The sequence below is a fragment of the Schistocerca gregaria genome, chromosome 7 (assembly GCF_023897955.1).
Source record: "Schistocerca gregaria isolate iqSchGreg1 chromosome 7, iqSchGreg1.2, whole genome shotgun sequence".
NCBI lineage: Eukaryota > Metazoa > Arthropoda > Insecta > Orthoptera > Acrididae > Schistocerca > Schistocerca gregaria.
The window spans coordinates 420106348-420123074 of record NC_064926.1 but is presented as its reverse complement, the minus strand read 5'-3'; the positions used below and the strand labels follow the sequence as shown (position 1 = coordinate 420123074).

The 16727-nt window shown below is 40.9% G+C and overlaps 1 protein-coding gene across 2 annotated transcripts in view; it reads right to left on the bottom strand.

Moving 5' to 3' along the window:
* Positions 1-16727, bottom strand: part of LOC126281202 (tropomyosin-1) — a 98202-nt gene that overhangs the window by 41688 nt on the left and 39787 nt on the right. For both annotated transcript variants that reach the window (XM_049979937.1, XM_049979938.1), the window contains exons 5-8: positions 11127-11244; positions 4875-4945; positions 3142-3217; positions 2964-3026 (exon numbers count right to left, since the gene is read on the bottom strand). In XM_049979937.1, the coding sequence (XP_049835894.1) occupies positions 2964-3026; positions 3142-3217; positions 4875-4945; positions 11127-11244 (328 nt within the window). The remainder of the gene's footprint in view (positions 1-2963; positions 3027-3141; positions 3218-4874; positions 4946-11126; positions 11245-16727) is intronic.

The following is a 16727-nucleotide window of genomic DNA, read 5'->3' as shown; positions in this document are numbered from 1 at the left end:
CCAAGGCATTCACACAGCATAAGTTTGATTGAAATCATAGATGTTAGCTATATGAACTGACGAAGACAGAGGAGAGAAGGAAATGGTAAAATATAGCACAAGATGAAAGGAGAAAAATGTATAGAAGACTAAATGATGACCTAGGAAGAGAGACAGGGGAAGTAGAAGAGAAATGGATGAGAGGAAAATGTGAGTAAATAGAGTAGCTGAAGGATCAAGGTAAGTACAAATTGAGGTATAGGCAAGTTAAAAAGATAGCGTTTGGAGGAAACAAGACAAATAAAAGTGGAATGATAATTGGTATAGGAACAGGATTCTAGTTCGTAATCAAAAAGACTTGTTGAACGGATGTTAAGAGTTCATAGAAGAACTATATGAGGCAAAACATAGATAATGTTGAATATTTATTTAAGATGAACAACCAATTCATGAAGATAAAAAAGGGTATCATTTAATGGAAGATGAAGCGAGAAGGGCTTCTAATGAAATGAGCTGACGAACTCCCAACATAAGTATTTAAGAGAACTGCCAGCATAGTTATTTAAGAGTCTAGGAAGTAACGGAATAAAAGAGGTTACATTGTTCTGTAATGAATCGTATGAACATGGGGAGTGGGCAAAAGACCTGTTACGATGATAACGGTACCCATAAAGAAAAATAAAAACAAAATAAATGTGAAAAATTCAGGACCATCAGCATAATACTACATGCAGTGTGTTTCTGAGCGTACTGAAAAGGAGATTGTACGCAAAAATAGACAGCAAAGTAGATAACAACAACATCGTTTCAGAAGAGAATTGAGAGACGAAACACCATTATTAACATCAACAGGAGAGAGAGAAAAAACACAGACGATTCGTTTACCTGTCTATACCCACTAGGAAAAAGCGTTTAATAGAATACACTGGGACAATAGCCTAAAAATTTTAAGAGAAAAAAAAATAAGTTGGAGAGAGAGCAGCCTAATCATGAACCTACACATCGAGCAGAAAGTCAAGGCATAAATTGTAGAAGAGATAACAAATGAAAGTCTAGTAGGCAGAGGGATAAGACTAGGATTCCGTATTTCTCCCACCAAGTTCACTAAATATTTGGAGGAATTTTAAGGCAATCTTTCTAAAAGAATAAGGGTATACTTTCGGTGAGAAAATGACAGAATGTATAAAATTCACTGAAATTCTCTGAAGATGAAATCACAATAAATAAAATGTAGCAGACCTGAGTGCAACATGCTACGTATATGGGACAGCAAAACAAACACCAAGAATAAGAGCGTGAAAAAAGAAGAAAATATGACGACCTTAACATCAGAACAGAACCCAAATGAACAAGTAAAAATTTCAAATACTTATACACCTTAACAGAGGAGGATATGACATACATCCGAGAATTTAAAAGCAGAATTACAATGGCTTCAACAGCAGGAAGCCACTATGAGGAAAACTAAGCAGACAACAGAGGAAAAGCATAAAAGTTTTTGCGCGGGAGTGTAGTTTTAACGGCACATATACTTGGACATTGAGGAAGGAAGATGAGAGATTCGAGGCCTTCAAAATATGGGTATTGACGAGAATAAATAGGACAGAAAGATATAAGATTGTGGAAATTTTAAGATGTGTTGCTGAAAACAGACAAATATTACATTTGTTTTAAAGAGATAAAGGAAGTGACAGCTTTAAAGAGGATAATGAAAGGGACAAAAATAAGGAAGAAAATATACTAGTTGGTAGGTAAGGCGAAAGTGCAAAACAGTTATGTAGTGACAAAATGAATACCAGAAGACCGAAAAAGGTGGAGAGCCAATATATGTAAAGAATTACTTAACAAGCGTAGCGGTAAAATACGTATGTATGCAGACTGTGGGCAACAAATGATGATGAAACATCTGTGTGGTTACTAACATCTCTAGTGTGTGGGGGGGGGGGGAGGGGGGGGGGGGCATTCGAGGAACTGGAAAATTCCATAAAACAGGGGGTTAACCAACAGATTCACATAATAGCATCATCACCAGAACCTCAAGAAAATTCGTTAAAGATAATGCGTTAATAAGAGTACTAACAGTTTTACGTCTCTCGTCCATATGTTTCGGATTGGATTACTACGTAGAGAGAAATGGAAGAGGTAGGATGTATCACATGTTCCCGTAAATCACTATTGTTATTCCATGTGTGTGTCACAGAAGCGCGAGAGGAGAAAAAATTCGCACACACGGCAAACACTTTCTTGGTAAATTAAAAATAAAAATAGGCTTAAACTGAACAACATACACACAAGTGTGAGGTGCAGAAACTACGCTAAAAGTAACTAGTAAACACGAAACTAGGGAAGCATCACCAAGCAAAATGACAGGACTCTTTAGTTCTTCTCCAAAAGAAATCTGCTTGTGTCAACGGTAGCAGAAAACTCAGAAAACGGTTTGAAACTGTATATTTGGGCCACAACACTATCTGGATGTGAAGCATGGCAAAGATTTGAAAAGGAATCAGGAGGAATTAGAAAACGTTGTGCAGTAGGAAGACGTTAGAAACTAATGGTTGCTGAATGACTAAATGACCAGATGTTAAAGAACAGGCCAAAAATGAAGTCATGGAATCAATTATAAACATCGTACTAGGAGAGCGAATAGTCATTAGGACATGTTAACCATATCAATAAGTAAATTATACTGACAAGAGAAACAGTAATGTAAGCAAAAAATTACAAGAACAGGAAAAATCGAAAACTATATCATTGTTTTCCAAAAGAATTTGGATGTGTCATATATAGGAGCTAGATCCCTGCAATTTCTTTCCTTCCTGACTTAACAGATAGTCATAGGCGATGTATATAATTAAATATCATAAATATCGGTGCACGATCTCAGAGCATGAGATTAAAAAATTTATGTGCTGAGAGTTCGCTCGTTCATGAGCGAGACCAATTCATAACTCTAAAGATCAGTGGCCGTGAGTCTTTTGACGTACCTCTTTTAGCTTGACAGTCAGGGTCTTGATCTGCTTCTTGTACTCCTCTACTCGCTGGTTGGCCTGAAAGGGAAACAGGAACTGTGAGCTCTCTTTTTTTTCCAAAGCATTCTGCAGAACAAATGTCTGGCTGTCGCGTAACATCGATAAGAACATTGCTACATTGTTGGACACCTACCTTCTCCTCTGATACTTCCAGAGATTTCAAGCTGTTACCGACGACCTTCAACTCTTCCTCAAGCTCCATGATCTTGCTGAAAAGGAGTAAATGTCCAAATTAAAAGTATTCTCGAAAATAGTTAAAGTGCCACATTGATTTATTAATTTAAACAGATGTTTACAGCTACTGATTCGTACTGTGCTTAAGGACGTATAAAAACTGGCATTGTAGCTTGTTCCTAACACCGCAAGTGCTCTAAATAATCACATGAGATACAGTTTTGTTGTCAATTAGTATTGCTCCTCCGTAGACAATGTATTATTTTTCTTTAGGTGATAACTTGAGGAGAATCACCTTCTAACCACAGATGTGAAACAGGTAGTATGCAGAGACAGATTTAGTTGGGTTATTTTGTTGGTTCACATTCCTGGCCCCATTATTCTTTATGACATTTCAGTTAACCAATGTTGAACTAACAAAGCACTTATTAATGCAAAAGATGAATCGACTACCTAGCTGAAGGAAACAGTAATTACCGAACCTATTATAACCTCGTAACCTCTTTTTTTTAACTGGAGGAGAATTTGAAACTGATCCTCTCATTAATTCTAAATAGAGAAAGAAGTAACAGTCACCGTCGACCTATTGGGACAGTGCAAAAATCAGTGTACACGTCAAAAAAGAAGGACGTAGGTGTAACTGTTTCTACAGTCATTGCAGGCGACATTAGAAAGAAGTTACTGTTCCGTAAAAGGACCAAGAACTCTCAGTATGGAATAACTTAATTACAAGCCTTATAAAGTACTAAATGAAACGAATTTCTTTGTGTCAAAAGTAAAGTTACACTGCTATAGATATCAAAATGTGTATTACAAAATTATAGGCAAGCACGTAAACTTATTGTGCTGATATATACGTTGAATCGTTTCCCAGATACAAGGAGTGATTCGCTGATCTTTGAATTAGCATGTTCATGAAATGTCGTGGGAGACTAAAACATTTAACTAACATTTGAAAACATCCCACAGCAGAGCGAAAAGAGTGAAGATGTAGAAAATTAAGAGTGATAAACGTGAATAACACGCGTCGTGAAAGCAAATTCCAGATACCATTGCACTAGAACTATCACTCGAGATAAAATATTTTACATAAACGCCAATGTCGACGCTGGCAGAAAATTACGGCTGAGATTGTCAGCTCTATAAAACAGTAGCAAAAAGTAACTACCTACAGAGGGGTTAAGTGTCAACATTGGTAGGGACTGTAGCAGATGATAATTCAAATATATTAATTTAATATCATTAAATTCGTGCTAGTTCAGAGTAATGAGTGAAATATTGTAAAAGTTAACTGGCTTATGCCGAACGTCACACAAAAACTTATGAGCTACAATGGCAATTGCTGAACCTTATCTGATAAGACTCCGCTAATGGAATATTCTCAAAAGATGAACTACATGAAATAGGACAGTTCAAGTAAAAGAAATAAAGCATGACATCATGGCTTTCTTGGTATCTTAAAAATGTGAATGTGTTCTAATATCTATTTCATAATCATTTCAATAAGCCTGTGACATATAAGATTCACAATAATATTGATTTCATTTGTATTATTCGTTTTCATTTATTGTTGAGTTTATATTATTTGTTCCTGATGTGTGTTGTTTCCTGGAGCGGACTAATGACAATGAAAATCAAAGTATTAGCCAGTACTTGAGCGTTAAGTCTCAACGTGTCAGGTTCAGAACTTACGCATCTCCGGACTTGACTCGGTCCTCAGCCACTTCCAGCTCGTCTTCAACGAAGGCCAGCTTGCGTGACACCTGAGAACACCAGTTACACTAATGACGCTCTATACCGAGGCAAGAAATATTAACAAAACTCAGGAAAAATATAAACACCTTGACACATAAAAATCAAACTGAAAGAACAAAGAGGTAAATGATTGAAACTTCCTGGCAGCTTAAAACTGTGTAGCAGACCGAGACTCGAACTAGGCACTTTCGAGGGTAAGTGCTCCATTCTTTCAAGAGTGCTAGTTCTGCAGGGTTTGCAGGAGAGCTTCTGTAAAGTTTGGAAGGTAGGAGACGAGGTACTGGCAGAAGTAAAGTTGTGGGGACGGTGCGTGAGTCGTGCTCGCGAAAGGCAAAGCTCCCGAGTTCGAGTCTCAGTCCAGCACACAGTTTTAAACTGCCAGGAAGTTTCATATCAGCGCACAATCTACTGCACAGTGAAAATCTCATTCAGGTAAAGGGTTGTAGGATGCAAAAAAACAGTAGAAAACAGGGTGTATACGATGATACGATGTGCCAAACCAGTTTTAGGAATCTTTTAGTTTGATATTAGCGTCAGTTACGATGTTTAGCAGTCATGGGAAGGTTTACGTTTGCATTCACCTCTTTGACGTCATTGCTAATAAGGAACAGCTATTTTTACCTACCTAATGGTATTCATAACCTATTTACCCGCATTTTGGCACCCCTACAGCACCTGTCACTCGAATATATCTTAATAGCACTATGTTCATTATTTAGACTCTCGGGAGTCATCTTTTTACTTCTAATTATGCTATCGCAATTCGTATGAATCAAACATGACCTTCATTTTTCTTTTTTCTGAGAAATAGACTGAAGTTTTGGACTTCTTTAATTGCACGAATTAGAGTTGTAGATAATATAGTGTCAAGTAAGAACGTAAAACGAAAATATGGGGTCAAGTTATTTTCGTGATTGATTTTAAAAATATCAGTTCAAGAAAAAAAATGGGAAAGAAGAATTAACCGAACTGAGCGTACCACCTCGCCGGCAGAAAATATGTCAAAACCAAGTTACAGTGGCTAATAATCAACGTTTCTCGTGAAATGAAACTACAGTACTCATGTCCAGGATGAGTAACAAATACATCGAAAAAATCTCGGAGACTATTCAGGGGAACCTTGATCTCTGGTAGATCATTGCTTAGCAATTACATTTCGTTTCATTTTTGCCCAGCATTTAATTTCACATATGTTCTTCACTAAAAATATGCGCAACAGTGCAGCGTCGACGTACGTGCTGTGTATCTTGTTCGAAAATTGTCTCATCCCGTTCACTCACAGTACTTACTGCTGACAACATTAATGCCTGCATTTATTCTTCGCTCTCACGTTTGCATTTAGCACTATTCGGTCCTGTCTCGGGTTTGTCTGTTTTTCGGCAGTGTTAGTTGTACGTCAACAGTGATACCCACCGATATAGGTAGGTCTGCTGATCTGCATCTTGTGTTTGGGTCCAATGAATGCAATACGACAGCGGCGCAACGATGCTATGCTGAACTGCCCTTGCAACGGCTACAACCTCATCAGAGTGCTTTTGCATCTGTACCTGGGCGCCTCCGAGAACCCGGATCCTTCTGGATCAGAGTGAAAGCATATTACAGGTTTTTTCTCTGATTGGAAGGTGTTTTCTCAGAAATAAACGTAATTGAAATAAAAAAACCGTATAGTTCATAACTCCGTTATTACTCTGTAGCAAACAACAGGCGATCACTCCTCCTTTATGACAAAATATCTGTGACTGACCTCCGAAATCTTAACGGTGAGGTTCGGATTCCATTAAGTATAGGAATCAGTTAGTTTTTCACTGTCTTGTGCTTCCGGGAAAGTTTCAGTGGCGTTATAGTGTTCTACTCAGAACGCGAAACATTGCACTTAGCATGTAGGGAGAAAACAGTGGAAAGCTTCTCAATACTGACCAGTCATTCAGCTAATGATGACAAGCTCTGTAGGCAGATCATATAAATGTCTACAACAAAGTAAACACCTCGCTTTTCCGCAGCACGTTAATGAAATTTAAAATCTAAAGGTTGGTATTGGCAGTCATCGGCCTGACTGAGATATATTTGCACATAAGAAAACTGGACAACACATTCCAATTTGGGCCATAAAATGTTCATTTTTTCCAAGAGAATATAGGAATTCAACTTTTTCGAATAGAGTTGTAATATTCTACCAGGTTATTTTCATCAGAACAACAATGGTATCATTAACACAGTTAGTGTTGAAAAGTTTTGAAGAGCCTTGGGGTAATTTTTTGCGAGTAAGAAAACATTTGAAATTAGTTGCGAATGCCACATAAAGCACTAAAAATAAAATTTACATTAGCTATCTCAGAGTTATTGAACGAAGTATAGCTGAAAGTGCTGCGGAAGGAAGTGCTAACCCACACGAGCGTCACTTTGGGCTATTGCTTGTGATGTGTTGGTTAAACTCTAAGACAAGAACATAAAACAGTATGACAAACTGTTTATCCAGGCAGCTCATTTATCTTCATCACCGCAATTAACTTTTTGTTCGGAACAGACTAAAAGATGTATCAATCAAATGTTTAACTATCAGTGGGCAGTAACCAGCATCATTACCTTTCTTGCAACTTTGTTCGCCACAACGATATGAACAGCAGTACGTATTTTTTTTATAAAGAACTTTTTTTTCAGTTATCCATTCCGTTTCGTCAAGACTTGTTCTGACGCGTGTGACACTTTACCATTTCAGTACACATTAAGTTGTTAAAAATGTAACAAGCACGCCTTCCTGGTAGCCGGGCTAATGCAAGTCGCTCTCTTGCTGGGGAAGACAGTTTGAAGGATTGTGTCAGGCCAATGTACACCAACAGAGTGAAGGTGGAAATGATGGTGATGGTTTGCGGGTGAGGGCGCTAAACGGTAAGGTTATCAGTGCCCTCAAGATGGAAATGCTGCTACTTTAAGGAGAACATAAGTTAGCAGAACAGTAACTGCAATAATGTTCTCATTTACAAGATGGGGACAAGGTCCCCACTCAACATCCACACCAACGGTAGATCGCTGTACACATTCATACACTGACATCCAAAACATTTTGACCTCTGCCCACCGCGAAGTTGGATGCCGCCAGGTGGTGTTGCGGGCTTCTTACGCAGTAATAAAAGCATGTAAGCGGAGCAGACACGGAGGTGGGGATCACCCTAGCGAAGATGTGGGATGCAAATGGGGAAACCCGTTGAGATAAGCGACTTTGACAAAGATCAGGTTATTATCACGCTGAGTCTGTGAACGCGCATCTCGAAAGCGGTGAAGCTGCTCGAATGTTCAGTGTTACTGTCGTGAGCATTTACAGAGGGAGGTAGAAGGACAATAAAACTACCAATAGGCGCTAAATGGTTGGACGTTCACTACGCTTCACAGAACGTAGGGTTCGGAGCCTTGTCTGCAAAGTAGGACAGTTGGTGACTTGTGGCATCTCTGCTGCAGGAGCACAATGCTGGCGCATACGCAAATGTTTCGGAGAATATCCTTTAGGGTACGTTGTTGAACATGGATCTCCGTAGCAGACCGCCCTTGCGTGTTCACATTTTGACCCAACAGCATTATCGATTACGAATGTAGTCGGCGCTGGACCATAGGAGTTCGACCGTCGATCAATGGAAACATGTCGGCTCTTCGAGTGAATCACATTTTTGCTCCACTAGGTCGATGGTCGTCTCCGCAGACGTCGTCATCGAGGTTAACGACGGCTCGAAACGTGCAGCACGCCACGGGAACAGACTGGTGGGAGCAATATTATGCTAAGGGAGACAGTCTCCTGCGCTTGCATGAGACACGTCGACAGCTGCGAATCACCTGCACCCCCTCACGCTTGACGTTTTCTCCTATGGAGATATCATCTTTCAGAAGTATACTTGTTAGTGTCTCGGGGCCATAACCGTGCTACAGTGGTTTCAGTAACATTATAATGAACTCATGTTGATGTTTCGGCCACCAAATGCGCCTGATGTAAATCCCATGGAACCCATCTGGATGACTATATCGAGTACCCACACTGTGATTACAAATCAGCTGCTCACTATTTACGAGAATTATATGACCTGTCGTTGACATTTAATGTCACATACCTCTACAAATCTATCAACAAATTGTAACTCTTATACGGAGATCAGTGATGTATTTAGTTCCAAACCCGGACAAACAAGCTGTTAAGCACGTGGTGATAACGTTTCAGCTCACCACTGTCCATTCATCTGAAGACGGTTGGCGGTGGAATTACCTGCGTGCGTTTTCCTTATGTTTCCGTTTAGTTACTGTAACTCTAGCAAGTGCACGAATTAAGCTACCACAAGTAATTGCACTTAGCGCTAGTACGGGAGGGTCGAAGAGTCAATTTTGTGTTAAATTATTAATAGAGTCATGTTTACGTGAATAGTGACACGTTTCAGAACGTACCTTAAGGAGAGGTAATGGACTATCAAACAAAAGGTATAGGATACTATATAAGAAAATTTCCTGCTGATCGTATCTTCGTAATGAGCAAATACACTACTGGCCATTAAAATTCCTACACCACGAAGATGACGTGCTACTGACGCGAAATTTAACCGACAGGAAGAAGATGCTGTGATATTCAAATGATTAGCTTTTCAGAGCATTCACACAAGGTTGGCACCGGTGGCGACACCTACAACGTGCTAACATGAGGAAAGTTTCCAACCGATTTCTCTTTCACAAACAGCGGTTGACCGCCGTTGCAAGGTGAACCGTTGTTGTGATGCCTCGTATAAGGAGGAAAAATGCGTACCATCACGTTTCCGACTTTGATAAAGATCGGATTGTAACCTATCGTATCGTGACATTGCTGCTCGCGTTGATCGAGATCCAATTACTGTTAGCAGAATACGGAATCGGTGGGTTCAGGACGGTAATACGGAACGCCGTGCTGGATCCCAACGGCCTCGTATCACTAGCAGTCGAGATGACAGGCATCTTATCCGCACGGCTGTAACAGGTCGTGCAGCCACGTCTCGATCCCTGAGTCAACAGATGGGGACGTTTGCAAGACAACAACCATCTGCACGAACAGTTCGACGACGTTTGCAGCAGCATGGACTATCAGCTCGGAGACCATGGCTACATCACTGACAGGAACGCCTGCGATGGTGTACTCAACGACGAACCTGGGTTAATGAATGGCAAAACTTCATTTTCCGGATGAATCCAGGTTCTGTTTACTGCATCATGATGGTCGCATCCGTGTTTGGCGACATCGCGGTGAACACACATTGGAAGCGTGTATTCGACATCGCCATATTGGCTATCACCCGGCGTGATGGTATGGGGTGCCATTGATTACACGTCTCGGTCACCTCTTGTTCGCATTGACGGCACTTTGAACGGTGGACGTTATATTTCAAATGTGTTACGACCCGTGGCTCTACCCTTCATTCGATCCCTGCGAAACCCTACATTTCAGCAGGATAATGCACGACCCCATTTGCAGGTCCTGTACGGGCCTTTCTGGATACAGAAAATCTTCGACTGCTGCCCTGGCCAGCAGATTCTCCAGAACACTCACCAATTGAAAACGTCAGGTCAATGGTGGCCGAGCAACTGGCTCGTCACAATACGCAAGTCAGTACTCTTGATGAACTGTGGTATCGTGTTAAAGCTGCATGGGCAGCTCTACCTGACATGCCATCCAAGCTCTGTTTGACTCTGTGCCCAGGCGTATCAAGGCCGTTATTACGACCAGAGGTGGTTGTTCTGGGTACTTATTTCTCAGGATCTATGCACCCAAATTGCGTGGAAATGTAATCACATGTCAGTTCTAGTATAATATATTTTTCCAATGAATACCCGTTTATCATGTGTATTTCTTCCTGGTGTATCAATTTTAATGGCCAGTAGTGTATGTAAGAAAAGTAATCATGCTGGTTTATGTCCTCTGGTAGCTGAATAACATTTGCTTGTTATGCTTCTTATTTTGGTTCCGGGCAAGAAGTAATTTGGGTGTTGAAGGTAAATGGCGCACCCTGTGGAGTACAAATAGAACTACTTGCTACCAGCACTTGGGCACTTGAAAACACCGCAGGTAATGTGATCAGACCAGTCATTGCGAAATCAAGAACTGGCACTTCCTTGCGCCAACCCCTCCATTGGTACGCTGTTGGGTGCGCAACGTGAGAGGGGCCTCGGTGTGGCACTCGTCTGACGCACCTCGTCGGACTTTCCGTCGGCGTCCTCAGCGAGCAGTCGGGCCTCCTTCAGCTGGTTGGTCAGCTGGTCCATGCGCTCCTCGTCCTGCAAGCTGCGGTTCTCCAGCACTTTGCACATTCTGTGGACACAGTGCACCGCACACTTAGCACATATCATCACACTTTTCTCTACGTTGTTAATTGAAGAGCTCAATGTAAAACGTTCTAAGAGCCATTTTTTCACAAAACAAGTTTGCAGTGCTATTGTGTTCTCAGCATCTTTTTACATGTCCCTAGACTTCAACCTGGCGCCACACCAGGAAGAAAGTCTCTCACATATACGTTAGTAGATGGCGCATGGTGTTTGTGCCATGCTGTACTTCCCTCTGAAGTTCCAATATAAGCTGGAGTTTGTTAATAATAGTTCTACCAGTTGAAAACTTAATGCTGTGTTTCTGTACTTGTGTTAACTTAGATAAAACGTAATATGTCACTATTTATGGCGTTTGGAAGAACACTTCCTTCCGTTTTGTCGAAAACTGACAGTTTTGAGACCGTCGTTATATAAGGAATACGATTGCTCCAAAGAAGGAAACAGCAAACACCCACTGACAATGATGCTAGTTATTTACACAAATAACCCCGTTAACAGTTTCGAATCGAGAGATTCAGCTTAAGATGGCTGCTCACGTTTATATTAATTTGTTGTTGTTTACATTAGTGGTCAGGAAAAAACAGCCAGCAATTTATGTAAACAGCAACAAACGTAATATAAACCGGAATAGCAGTCTGAAGAAAGTCAGGTCGGAACCAGTAACAAAGCTATTTATGTAAATAAATACCTGTATTAACAATAGATGAATGCTGTTCCCTTTTCTTTTTGCAAGAATAAATTTGTAAAAAATTTCTTTCTGGCAGTTAGAACCAGATACTTTCGTGGTATGGCACTTAGAACGTTCTTAATAAAGTATTTATTTTCTAATTTGTCTCATTATCTTTTGCAGTGATGCAGTGAGCAGCATAATAATGTGGTTTCATAATACCTTCTCAGTTTGTTTTGGTGCAAATCAGTTATGTACATACAGATATAGATTTTTTTTCATTCACCTGACAAATACCAAATTTGGCACTTAGAACGTTCTCCATTTCCACTCTTCAATTAGTGTCGTTATGAGGTAAGGTAGGAACTTACTAAACACAGCTACTTGGGTAGGGAACAAGTTACTCAATGCTGTTTAGAAAAATTATAAACAGAAGAAACTAAAGAATTAATAAAGGACGATAAACATATTTTGTGACAGTATACGAATAAATAACACATTACAAAGCAAATAAGGGAAAGAAGGAGTGTACAAGTAGGAAATCTTTCAACCTCTTGTTATATTTGAAGAGTCTCTTTTTCAGTTCTGCTGGAAGCCTATTAAAAGTGAAACCTGCTGAACAAATGCACACCTCCTTGTACAATCCATGATACTGTGTTATAGGGAAAATCGGTTTTCCGTCAAGTGTTCACCGAATGAATGTTGCTGTTTCTTCTAAAGAAGTTAGTATTATCAAAAATAGATCCTATGATGGACTGCCAGAGTTACAATTCCAAGACTATTTGCCTACACGAATTTCACGAAACGACACCGCAGATTTGCTTGATCGCTCTTTTCTAGGTTACGAGTATTCTTGGTGATTCCACGGACTTGCCTCAAATATGATAGCACATGAGGCAGTATAAACAGGTAAATTAAACAAAACTTCATATTTCAGTGTCAGAGATAGTGAAGATTATTATTATAGCTAACGAATAACAATAGCGCTGTCACCATGGACTTCCTCCGCATACAGCATCAGCCGACAAAGAGGCGAAACTTAGCACCTCTAAAAACATTCCGACCTCAGTTAATCGGTTGATTGTTAAATGTACCAGCTACTTAAAATGTAACTCGCTTCAGACTCCTACATTTTGAAAAGCAATTTCTAATCCGTATTGTCAGCGCAGAATTCCCAAATATTGGAGTCTGAAGGCAGTTACAATTCACGGAGCTAGTGCTCTCATCAACGATAGATAATTGGAAGTCTAAATGTGTATAGAGCTTTTTGTTGACGCTCTATGTGCAGGAACTGCACAGATGATACAGGTTATTGTAGCCGATTCTGCCGCGCGGAGTGGCTGCGCTGTTTGAGGCGCCATGTCATGGACTGCGCGGCCCCTCCCGAGTCCTCCCTCTCGAGTCCTCCCTCGGGCAAGGGTGTGTGTGTTGTTCTTACCATAAGTTAGTTTAAGTAGTGTATAAGTCTAGGGACCGATGACCTGAGCAATTTGGTCCCTTAGAAACACACACATATTTGAACATTTTTGAGCCGATTCAGCCGGAGGTCATGCAGAATTTGAAGCTTTTTTTTGTCACCGGGCCATTCTAGCTTAGAGAACATGCAGTATCGAGCAATATCTGCAGACAAACCACTGACAGACAGAACAAGAAAAAGAGGAAAATTTATGGAAAGAAAAATGTGTTTGTTTGGTGTAAAGTTGGAAACGACAGCTGTAAAGTAACATCGTCAGAAGATGTAATACTTTGTTATCGGCTCTGATCATGGTTACGCAGGAACGCTTAGCTACTAAATTTTATAAAATAGGCTCATCCTCAGGTCGATTTCTTTTGGTTTTCTAGTTATCTGAATGACATGAAACACTTCATTGCTGGTCTGATAATAGATGCCAACTGTACAAAGTCGTCCACAGTTTGTGCAACACCCATCTGAAATTGTTGCCAGGAGGAGTGAAGTGTTTCATGTCACGTAGCTAACGAGAAAGGAAGGCTGAAACTAGAAAACCAAAAGAATCTCGACATGAATATGTGCGGATTTTTCTAGAGTTAAGTAGATGTGCGTCCAGCAGTCTATGTCCAGATGAGAGCAAATTTGAGTTAAGGGACCGCTGTCCGAAACGAACAAGTCGAAAGATATAAGCGAAAATCGTTCTGATACCTCTGCTAGTGCGATATGTGTTGTTTTTGCTAAGACTGCTGCGTAGGCATTCCGGAGGTGATAGCGTGGACCAAAACAAGAAAAAAAAGTTCAGGAAACACTGGCTGGACAATGCATACCTGAGGAACTAAGAGTACTTGTTCGTCTTTGCTACTGTGAAACACATCTCCTCTACTGAACAAGTGCTCATAGCTTTTAACGTATGCCTTTTAGAGTCCATGTTTACTGGACTTTTTTTCTTGTTTTGGTCCATACTGCCACTTCTGAGAGTTGCTTATCCCAGAACCTTAGGAGCAGCAGTACCCGTACACGTATTACAGAACAATTTTCGCTTATAGCTTTCGACTCATTCGTTTCCGGACGAGGGTCCATAACTCCAATTGGTGCATTTATCGTTCTCCATCATCCCTGAAAGTTTGTCAGATCATCACGGAATAACGCTGTATATACACACGCTATGTGATCAAAAATATCCGGATATCACCAAGAACATACGTTTTTCATATTAGGTGCAATGTGCTGCCACCTACAGCCAGGTACTCCACACCAACGATCTCAGTAGTCATTAGACATCGTGAGAGAGCAGAATGGGGTGCTCCGCGGAACTCACGAACTTCGAACGCGGTCAGGTGACTGGGTGTCACTGGTGTCATACATCTGTACGCCAGATTTCCACATTCCTAAGCTAAACGTGAAGGGATACGAACAGCACAAAAGGGTAGAGGCCGACCTCGTCTGATGACTGACAGTTGAAGAGGGTTGTAATGTGTAATAGGCAAACATCTATCCAGACCATTATACAGGAATTCCAAACTCCATCAGCGTCCACTGCAAGTACTATGACAGTTAGGCGGGAGGTGAGAAAACTTGGATTTCATGGTCGAGCGGCTGCTCGTAAGCCACACATCACGCCAGTAAATGCGAAATGGTGTAAAGAACGTAAACATCGGATTGTTGAACAGTGGAAAAACGTTGTGTGGACTGACTAATCACGGTACACAATGTTGCAATACGATGGCAGGGTGTCGGTATGACGAATGCCTGGTGAACGTCATCTGCCAGCGGGTGTAGTGCCAACAGTAAAATTCGGAGGGTGGTGTTATGGTGTGGTCGTGTTTTTGATGGAGGCGACTTGCACCCCTTGTTGCATTACCACAGCACAGGCCTACATTGATGTTTTAAGCACCTTCTTGCTTCCCACTGTTGAAGAGCGATTCGGGGAAGGCGATTTCATCTATCAATACGATCGAGCACCTGTTCGTAATGCATGGCCTGTGGCAGAGTGGTTACAAGACAATGACATCCTTCACAGAGTCCTGACATGAATCCTATAGAACACCTTTCGGATGTTTTGGAATTCCAACTTCGTGCCAGGCCTCACCGACCGACATCTATACCTCTCCTCAGTACAGCACTCCGTGAAGAATGGGTTGCCATTTCCCAAAAAACCTTCCAGCAGCTGATTGAACGTACGCCTGCGAGAATCGAAGCTGTCATCAAGGGTGGGCCAACATCGTATTGAATTCCAGCATTACCCATGGAGGGCGTCACGGACTTGTAAGTCTTTTTCAGCCAGGTGTCCTGATACTTTCGATCACACAGTGTACATATACAGGCGCCGGAGCCTATAATTTCAGTCTGCAGAGTCGTTGGATGACGTTACCAGATACGGGTTGCTCAAGACACCTTCTACAACGAGCCAAAGTTTATGGCAGTAGTTTTGAAACACACTGTATGTAAAGTTTGTTGTTAAGTCGCTAATGCTCTCATTCTCAAATGTTGGATAAATACACTCAGCGTGATTTCCGCTGCTTCAAAACATTTACACAGTTCCAACTTAATTATTTGTCTAAATGTGTTAAACCTTTAAAATAAGATTAAGTTTCTTAATGAGAGGATGAAGACTAGTTTTAAATTCCGCCAGTAATCTTATGAATTACTGAAAACTATATTTTTGTTGCCCTTGGTATTCGTTAGATAGGCAATCTGCTGCTGAGATCATGAACGATCAACCGTGAACAGGCTTAGTCGTTTAGTGATACAGATTCGACGCTTTTATAAATCTTTCGTCGTCTCGGAGTTCAGTTCAGTTCTGTTCGGGTCGTACGTTGGTGTTCCCCGCAAATCTTCTTTGGGTGCTAAGTTTTGTACTTCATTAATGACCCTGATTTGCAATTCTGCCTTGATTGTGTTTACGACGTGACAATATAAATAACAACGTAACTGCAAATAAACTTTAAATTGCGACAAAAACTGAGTTTGAAATTCTAAAACAAACGTATTATTATTGGGCATAATTTTTATGCCCTCCGAGATAACACCATATAGTATTCACCGATATTTGACGCAGAATTTCGCGCTCGTTGCGTTTTACGACGTACTGCTCTGGACAGCCGTGCACTTCTCTATCAGCTGTGGGCAGCGCTTTAATAGAACACCATGGCACTGTGAGTGGCTCTTTCAATCCGTTCTCTCTCGTCGCAGATAATTTCGTCGCGTGAACCGATTTCCCCGGCGCTCTTCTATTTTGCACTCCGGATATAGCGTCACTTTCGCAGCCCGGAGGGACTAGATAACCAGTGAAATGCATGGAGCCAAAAATACCGCCTCTCTCAGCCAGGAATTGTCAATTTTGCCTTGCCAA